General features: G+C 29.1%; 1 protein-coding gene across 1 annotated transcript; it reads right to left on the bottom strand.

Moving 5' to 3' along the window:
* Positions 1–8,985: 8,985 nt before the first annotated feature.
* LOC139486746 (uncharacterized) lies at positions 8,986–9,615 on the bottom strand. Its single transcript, XM_071271718.1, has one exon. It carries the CDS (start codon positions 9,613–9,615, stop codon positions 8,986–8,988), a length of 630 nt encoding a protein of 209 aa, XP_071127819.1.
* Between the last annotated feature and the right edge of the window lie 1,031 nt (positions 9,616–10,646).

Below are 10,646 nucleotides of genomic sequence, written 5' to 3'. Positions count from 1 at the left end.
ATCTTGATCCATGTGATCAAAATAATGATGAATAAGAGACAACACTCTCTGCGCTTTGTTATAAATAACACTTATATGTTTTTTAAATTTCAAATTAGACTCGAAAGTTACTCCCAGACCTTTTTCTTCGTTCACTATAGATAATGCAATAAAATTTCAGGATTCATCCAACATGGTATAACGATATTGCAGGTCATTGTCAGGATTAATATGCAATACTTTTACAACATTAAATTTTAATTTCCATATATCTGATCATTCACATAATCTGTCCAAATTTTCCTGTAACTTACATCACTCATAATATGACGAGACTTTAGAATAAACTTTACAATCATCAGCAAAAACTTTCACTATACCCTCTACTACATCAGGAAGATCATTTATAAATGTTAAGAAAAGAGCTGGTCCTAAACCACTTCCCTGAGGTACACCGCTCACCACGTCTGACCATGTTGATGTTGTGTTATTTATACGTGCGCTCACTCCAAAAATGTGCAAAATAATCAGTCGACAACGGAGGCCGCTTACCAAGATTCATTTGATTCTTCTCTCAGTAAAAGCTTCTTTTATAAGGAACATCAAGATTAATTTAATTCCAAGTATAAAAGGTAGTACTTACACGGATTTAGTATTTTTATTTTCCAATTCTTACCGGAAGTAGACAATGTTTGCAGTAGCCACCTTATTCTAAGAAAATTTCCTCAATGAAACATCTTTGATATCATTTTGTACATAACTGAATCTTAAAACTAAATAAACCAATTACGACCATAAATAAAAACGATTATCAAACACAAACGCTTACTATGAATAATACTGTAGGAAAAGAATTTTAAAGGAATATTTATAAATTGATTAAAATTAAACGAATGATCTATCGACAAGTTGTCTAGAAGGGTTACAAGAGTGTTGTTTTTATGTAACGTTATGGTGATTTGTTTTACTGTTTTCCCTTTGGTGTCATCAGATGTATTACAAGTGGTCAATTGCTTCAACTTTCTGCAAAGGTACTTCTACAAGAATTCGACAATTACCACAAAGGACGACGGAAGAAAACTGTGATCTTCAATATTATTAATATATACTTAGACTTGGCATGTACTACATACACTGCATTATAGAACAGCGCCCTTTAAATTGTATTGTTCTTCCCTTAAGGAAGTAGTTTTCCATTTAGACAATTTATAGAATCCACATGCATCCAAAAATGAATCTTAATCATATATGTACATATGTAAAGCAAAATTAAGTCCGGTTAAAAACTGATCCGGTGGAAAAAATTTCAAAATGGTTGTTGTTATTTTTTATCCGGAGGAAAATATTTCCCTAAGAGATTTTTTCCTTTGCCGTGAAATTCTATCTGGATAGATAACTTATTGAATAGCTATTAGAAAAAACTTTAATCTTAACAAATCTATGAAATAATATTAGTGTATTTGAATTAAAGCTAAATTGTTAAAAAAGAAATGTATTATAATTAATGAGAAATAATTTCACAATTTTCATTGAAAATTATGGCCTGGAATTATTCAAGTAAATATCATTCTTTTAAAAAAGAAAATTATCATGAAACATATAAGAAAGAAAACCAGAAGTAATTTAAAAGATCGTAATTGTGAAATTAAATACCAATTGTTCAGAGAACAATTGAAGGTCTTTCCACTTCTAACAATTTATTTTTATATGAAAATATCAAAATCCGGTTAAAAATGTAATTTCAAGTGTCAAATGAAAGGTAATTCTTAGCTGATTCCAAAAATATATGGTTTCTATAAACTATTAATGGAATAAGTCTAAAAAGAGCTACTTCCGGTTTACATAGGTCACTTCCTGTTTGCTATTTGAAAAGTCATTTGGTTCGTTACCTTAAGTACTGAGTCAAATGGCTTTATCATGTACAATGTATAGAAATGAATTTGAAGCGAAGGTCAATTTCTAGATCGTCCAATTAACCTATGACCTTGACCTCAATTTTCAGGTAATTTACCTAGTACTTCAAATCAAAAGACCCTAGGTCTCTAAATGTATGGTTGATAAGTTATATCACTTTACGCATGATTCAAGATATGATAAGGGCAAAAACTCCCATTTATTGTCTATGCACCTTTAACCCAAATAAATGATAAACGACATGTCACAACTAACAATTTGATAAAAATAATTTGTCAATATGTTAGATAGTTTTTGAAAATACGTAAAAATAAGCCAAAATCAAATTTATAATATGACCTTGACCTTTGACCTTGACCTTATTTTCATTTTTTTGGACCAAGGATCTCAAATCAAAAGACCCTAGGTCTCCATCACTTATGGTTTACCAGTTAGAAATGCATATTACTTATATCAAACATAAAAGGGGGAAAAACTCTCATATGGAATCTCTATACGGCTTCGGACAAAAAAAAAAAAACCAACATCCTGAGGATATAACGAGCAATTTGGAAAAATAAATTTGTCGGTTTCTTATACTGTTGCGAAGCCTTAGTATCACAAGAAAAACAGTGTTTTCGGGGAGATAACTCTTATATTGGAAAGTATGCGGTTAAGCGGTGTCAGTTGTAAAAGCGTATAAACTGTTCGATATCATATTCCAAATATCTGACGACATATTGCGAAACGAAAAACAGCGAAGGAAAAAAAATAGGCGGAAGAAAAAAAAAAAAATAATAATCAGAAGAAAAGTGGAAAGACCTAATAATATCAATAATATCATGATTAAATAAGGTAAGTCAAATACAGGTTAAAGTGTCACTGTGAGTTGTTTTCATATCTCAGTACAGATATAAACTAAAACGTAAAGGTAGAAATATAGTTGCAGTAATATTGTAAACCGTAATGGAAAAATTTGAATATGATGATATATTTAACTATATAAATAGTTTTGTCTGGGGACAAAGATGTAGTTGTTGATTATATGGAAATCAGATAAATCATAGCATAACATTATATTGGAACAAAAGCAATTTCAACATCTGGATAGTATTTATATGTGAAATATTATCTGTTTTATTAAATCAAGTTTTAAGTCATCTTTTTATATAAATGAATATATAAAAATAGGATTCAAGGACAAATTTCACTATGAAATAGATTCAGGAATATATTATATTAATACCTCCCTTTGATTGATAAATTATGCAAATTTGTTCTACCTAAATTGTGAAAGATTTTATAGTTATGGTCAGGTATATATTGATTGTGAGTAACTTACATAGTAGTTAAGGGGATTCTATTTCACAAGGTTCTGTGAAATATGGTACGGCAAAAATATACTACCGTTACATACTATCCGCATAACACAGATAGAATTTCACTCCTCTGGAAAAAATCTACCTGTGAAATACCATGCCTGGAAAAAAATTACTGTGACAAATTATCCCAAGGATAAAATATCACAGAGGAAGAAATAAACCGATACATGTACATGTACATATCTTTTATAAGATATTTTTATTCCAATTAAAGGGCCTATGAAGAGCAAAGTAATTTATTACAATGATTTTTATAATTGTTACAATAATGGTGACATAAATCATAAATATGTATTTAACTATTTCAATTATTCTTAGATGTCAGAGCCATACGTGCACAAAAAAGGCATAATGATAACAATATCATATAAACAGGCAAATATTCTCAACATCTTAAATAAAACAATATCTATACTACATTGATAGTTTTCTCAGTTCCAAACATTTATTAATATAAATTGCAATATTTTTTTAATACCTCTGGGTTTTCTTGAATAAAAAGCCAATTAAATTTGGCATTTGTACTTAACTTTAAATTTTTTTTTACAACATATTAACATATTATCAAAATGAAATCAACAAGCACGATTAATTTGGTAAACAACTAGAAATTGACAAATATCCATCCGGTGGTAGCGAAAATATTTCGGCGCCATCTCTCTCCAATGTTGTCAAACATCAGAGTGCAAATTTTGCGTGTTTTGTTCACGCATCGGTGACAATATAATGGAATTGGACGCGACTGTCATACAAGTGAGAGGTTTAGCTAGCTATAAAACCAGGTTCAATCCACCATTTTCTACATTTGAAAATGTCTGTACCAAGTCAGGAATATGACAGTTCTTGTCCATTCGTTTTTGATGCGTTTTGTTATTTGATTTTGCCATGTGATTATAGACTTTCCGAATTGATTTTCCTCGAAGTTCAGTATTTTTGTGATTTTACTTTTTATCAGGCCTACAGTGATCCTGAACCAAAGCTTACCGGAGTCAAACCTATCTTCATTAAAGAATCAGACTTCTTTGGCAAAAAATCTCCACCAAAAGAACTTTGGATAACACATGTTGAAATCTACAAAGCACTTGAACACAAGATCAAACCGCAGTTTGTAAGAGGCATACAAAGAATAAAACAAATGTGGAGAATATATTTAGACACTGAGGAAGACAGAATGCTGTTGCTAACAGAAGGTACCACCATAAGAAACAAGACGTATCGTTCCCTGCATTATCAGAACCCATACTATCAAAAGGATCAGTGGTTTACGACAACAATAAGAGTCAAAACATCCCACTGTCAGCAGATGACGGTCAAATCGACAGAGAATTAAGACAAAAACATAGGTGTCATCAGTATAAACAGAGAGAGACTCAGGGTTGGCAACTTAGTTACCCACTGTTGGACAGGTGACAGAATAGTGTTATGCAAAAAGTTTGACAAACCACTGTCAAGGTTTATTACAATAGGTAAATACACAGCAAGAGTATATCACTTTGGTCAATTGAAAGATACAGACACGTTCTTATGTAAGGGACTGTTCAATATTGATCAGATGGATGGGCCGGTGCAAAATGGGGCGGGGCAAGCACTTTTTTTTGTGGAAATATTTGGAGAACTTTTTTTAATATATATAGTGGATGGGCTAGAACTTATTTTATTTGAAAAAAATTTGCTTTCAATTTTATCGGTGTGTAGGAAATTCCTTTTGCAGGCACAAAAAAACATAAGGGACATGGTCTCAACAATAATTTTCAGTTTAGGCCAAATCCAGATAGTCATCTTTAAATTTTTTTATAACTTTTTCAAATCAACATGGATTTTCATAAAACTCTACAATTATTTCATTTATATATTGATCTTACAGAATACCAGGTTGTTTGGTAGTTTGGTGAATTGCTGTCATTCTATGGATTTAATAGAAAGGTTAAAAAAAAAGCTATTAAAGTTTTCAGTTTTGGCTAAATCCAGAAAGTCATCTTTAATTTTTTTTATAACTTTTTCAAATTAACATGGATTTCCATAAAACTCTATAGCTATTTCATTTATATATTGATCTTACAGAATACCAGGTTGCTTGGTAGTTTGGTGAATTGCTGTCATTCTATGGATTTAATAGATAGGTTAAAAAAAAGCTAAAGTTTTCAGTTTTAGCTAAATCCAGATAGTCATCTTTAATTTTTTTCATAACTTTTTCAAATCAACTGGCAATTTCATAAAACTCTACAATTATTTCATTTATATATTGATCTTACAGAATACCAGGTTGTTTGGTAGTTTGGTGAATTGCTGTCATTCTATGGATTTAATAGAAAGGTTAAAAAAAGCTAAAGTTTTCAGTTTTGGCTAAATCCAGAAAGTCATCTTTAATTTTTTTTATAACTTTTTCAAATTAACATGGATTTCCATAAAACTCTATAACTATTTCATTTATATATTGATCTTACAGAATACCAGGTTGTTTGGTAGTTTGGTGAATTGCTGTCATTCTATGGATTTAATAGAAAGGTTAAAAAAAAAGCTAAAGTTTTCAGTTTTGGCTAAATCCAGAAAGTCATCTTTAATTTTTTTTATAACTTTTTCAAATTAACATGGATTTCCATAAAACTCTATAGCTATTTCATTTATATATTGATCTTACAGAATACCAGGTTGTTTGGTAGTTTGGTGAATTGCTGTCATTCTATGGATTTAATAGATAGGTTAAAAAAAGCTAAAGTTTTCAGTTTTGGCTAAATCCAGATAGTCATCTTTAATTTTTTTCATAACTTTTTCAAATCAACTGGCAATTTCATAAAACTCTACAATTATTTCATTTATATATTGATCTTACAGAATACCAGGTTGTTTGGTAGTTTGGTGAATTTCTGTCATTCTATGGATTTAATAGAAAGGTTAAAAAAAAAGCTAAAGTTTTCAGTTTTGGCTAAATCCAGAAAGTCATCTTTAATTTTTTCATAACTTTTTCAAATCAACTGGCAATTTCATAAAACTCTACATTTATTTCATTTATATATTGATCTAACAGAATACCAGGTTGTTTGGTAGTTTGGTGAATTGCTGTCATTCTATGGATTTAATAGAAAGGTTAAAAAAAAGCTAAAGTTTTCAGTTTTGGCTAAATCCAGATAGTCATCTTTAATTTTTTTCATAACTTTTTCAAATCAACTGGCAATTTCATAAAACTCTACAATTATTTCATTTATATATTGATCTTACAGAATACCAGGTTGTTTGGTAGTTTGGTGAATTGCTGTCATTCTATGGATTTAATAGAAAGGTTAAAAAAAAAGCTAAAGTTTTCAGTTTTGGCTAAATCCAGAAAGTCATCTTTAATTTTTTTTATAACTTTTTCAAATTAACATGGATTTCCATTAAACTCTATAGCTATTTCATTTATATATTGATCTTACAGAATACCAGGTTGTTTGGTAGTTTGGTGAATTGCTGTCATTCTTATGGATTTTTAAATAAAAAGGTTAAAAAAAGCTTAAATTTTTTAGGCCAAATCATTAGATAGTCATCTTTAAACTTTTTTATAACTTTTTCAAATCAATTTAGATCTTCATATAACTTTACAGCTATCTCATTTATATATTAATCTTACAGAATGTCAGGTTGTTTGGTGTTTTACTGTCAAATGTACGGAATTAATTAATAGGTGAAAAAGGGTGCATCAAAGTCAAAAATATGTCTGCCTAAATTGCTTAAAAAGACCATAATTTCTTTTTTGAAAAGATTAGATAAAGGGACATTGGTATTTGAACTATATTTAACATGCTGTGTTATTAAGACAATAATTAGTAATTCAGCATATGATAATATTTTTACTAGTCCAAGAGTTATTGTCCCTTAGTTTAAATTATTACCTTTATTTTAAATCAATATTGTATCTGAGGCTGCAAATATAAAATCAAATATATATATACATGTATATTCATACTGGTTTTAAAAACAATAAAATGTATGGTTCTGATACACACATAAATATTTATATATAAATGGAATTAACTAGCACATATTAAATTTTGTATTTACACCAAAGTCTATTCTTTGATTTCAAGACATAAACTTGCAAACTTTCAAATAGAAAAAGAACTTTAATATGTTTTGATTGTTTTAAGCTTTAGAGGGGCAAGGACTTTTTTTATAGATTTTTTTAGATGGGCAAGGACTTTTTTTATAGATTTTTTTAGATGGGCAAGGACTTTTTTTCAGAATTTAAAAGGATGGGCATTAACTTTTTTAATGAATCAATATTAAGAATGCACCGGCCCATCCATCTGATAAATATTGAACAGTCCCTAACAAATGTCAACTGAAAGGACATAATATACATAACTGTCCAAATGAATGGAAATGCAGATTATGCAATGAATATGGCCATAAAATACTTGAATGCCCTACCTTTATAAAAAAGAACAATGAAAAACAATCTGAAACAGAAGGAGAAGAGCAACAAGAAACAACAATAGCTATAGATGAAGAAAGTCAACAAAATGAACTCCCATAGAAAATGACAAAATAAAGGAAACTGATGAAGATTCTGAATTAACAGAAGGAGATGATGAAGACATTCTGGCACATTCTATGTCACTGAACAAATAAACAACACCAGGAAACGCCAAAAAAGAAAGAAAAAAGCAAGAAAAGCTGCTAACAACCAGATGGGAAAAGACAATCCGTACATCTATAAAGTATAGAACATTTTATATATCACAAAAAAAAAAGAAATGTATGTTTATAAAAAAGAAAAGTAAAACTTTTCAAACATTGTATTATAATATATATCTTAATGTTACTATTGACAGAAGTATCTTTGATAATACCAAAAACAAAAAAATGATACAGATAAAAACAATTATATTAGAAAAGTTAAACTGTATCAGTTCTATTTAAAACCTTTTAGGATTAGAACTTCTATCTATAGTAGACGTACTAAAAAATATCAAATCAAAAGAAAATTTTTACCTACCATATCATCTCTTCTTAGAACATCTCCCCACCATAAATCATATAAAGTAACTGAAAAAAGAAAAAGGAAAATATTAAGAAAAAATTAAATAAACACTGTCAAAATGTCAAAAACAAAACATGAAAAACAAGCAGTATTGTCCATTTGACTTCTATATATTTGCAGAAAAAAATTCTTAAAAATTCATTTTTTATAATTAATATTTTTTCCTCCATGTCTGTTAATATATGATATATACGAACTCTGACTATTAATTTCATAATTTTGGGTCTATAATTAAAAAAGTTTCTCATTAGGTTTCTATGTTAAGTTTATTTTTTGAAGTCTTGATTATCTGATGGAGTAAGTATAAGTGGTGTAACAGCCTTCCAATCAAAACAAAAACAACATATATGTGCTTTTAATGTTTGTTTATTTATACCATGTGACTTTGCTTATTAGAATATATAGATGACCTTAACTGACCAGCAAACAAAAGATTTCATGTCATGTGATTGTTTTAATTGTTCTATATATGATAGGATTCTGCATTGTTTATTTTCTGTTTAAAAAAATAGATATAGTATAAACTATTAAAACAGTACTCTATAGGCATAGGAAATGAAAATAAATATTGTTTTATATGTTTAACTTCATATGTTATGTTAGTGGACATGAGTTATGACAGGATTTATCAACTTTTCATGTTTAATTCAATGGCAGGGGGGGAAAACATTACTCACATCAATTTTATTTTTACGGCCATTCATAATCCTCAGTCTAATCTCCATCACTAGAATCATCAATTTCACTCTCAGATTCAGAATCAGATTGAATATGTATAATAATTTTTTGAATTTCTTCCTGAATTGCATCATTTTTCCAATAGCTCGGTTCAATAATATTTTTAACATGATCACATGATTTTAACCACTTAGTACTATCATTTTTTTCAAATCCTCTTTCAATAAGTGATTTAACATTATTAAGTTTAAATGTTGAATTTTCTTTACCAATAAATCCTTTCAAATCTCCCCATATAAGTTCAATAGGGTTTAAATCACAATGGTAAGGGGGGAGTCTAAGTACGTCATGTCCTTTCTTTTTAAGGAATTCGTCTACTTTATATACAGGGGCAATTTTCTTAGATTTTATTATTTCATATAACTTTGGTTTTGTAAACTTGCTATCAAATTCGAGACCATGTTTATTTAAAAAGTCTGTCATATCGCCTTTTCGGGAGTTAGATGTTGGAGCTTTTGTTCCATCAACACGAACACTGTGGTCGGATGCATTGTCCATTACTATAAGACTTTTTGGTGGCAAAGCAGGAACTAGCTGTTTCTCAACCAATTGTTTAAATACTTTGCCATTCATTTCTGTGTGGTAATCTCTTCCATCGGTGCTCATACCCTTAAACACTAAATCGCATCCTTTTAAAAAACCCGTTTCACAACCAGCATGTAATACAACAAATATTTGCCCTTTACCCAGAGGAATTTTCTATTTTGTGATTCATCAGGACTGGTCCATTGATGTGAAGTAGTATGATCGGTGTCCACCCATGTCTCATCCAAATAAATAGGTGTGTACCCTTTTTCGCGTTTTATTTTAATTGTTCTTAAAAACTGTATACGCTGGTTTATGATGTCTTTCCTTTCGACAAGACCTTTCCTATTTTTATCGATTTTTTTTTATATCTGAATCCCAATCCATGTAGGGTTTTCCATAACTTATACTTCGATAAAACAAGATCATGATCTTTCTCCAATGTTTTTTTCAGTTGTTTTTTTTAATGTAACACATTCATTTTTGTCTAAATTGCTTATGAACAATAGTCTTTATCATGTCTTTGTCAAACTGGTCAAGGGTATCCTTTTTGGTGCAATTTTTGAATTTTTATTTTCTCCTGGCCTATTAATTAATTTGTTTATAAAACTTTCACTTATCTTTAAACATTGTACAGTTCTTTTTGTGATTTTATTCCAGGAATGAAAAGGATCTCCTCGCTTTGACTCTGCATCAAAATAATTATTCACTTTTAGGATTATATTTTTTTTCTCTTTTGAAATTTTGGGTGGCATTGTAATTCCTTTATTTTAATTTTAGAAGGGGAGACAATTGTTAACAATAAAAAACTGAAAGATTTTTTTCACCCACAAAGGTTTTTATTAAATGAAACAATTTGGTACTTTCAAAATATGAAGTTTCTTTTTCCTTTTTTTAAAAACCATATTTTATTATTTTCTTAAATTGTTTACTTCCAAGATGTGCATTTTGCACATTGATAATAACTAAATGTATATTAAGTTTCGTCCATTTTTTAATAAACTTTTCAGAGCCTCTTTGTCTTGGTTATATGAAACTTACCATGCTTAAAGCATGAACAACTTGTGTATAGTAAGTTTACTTATAAAATGATTTAAAAATCAATAATCAAA

The sequence above is a fragment of the Mytilus edulis genome, chromosome 1 (assembly GCF_963676685.1).
Source record: "Mytilus edulis chromosome 1, xbMytEdul2.2, whole genome shotgun sequence".
Classification (NCBI taxonomy): Eukaryota; Metazoa; Mollusca; class Bivalvia; order Mytilida; family Mytilidae; genus Mytilus; species Mytilus edulis.
Note: the sequence above shows the minus strand (reverse complement) of the source record. Positions and strands in the feature narration are given on the sequence as shown.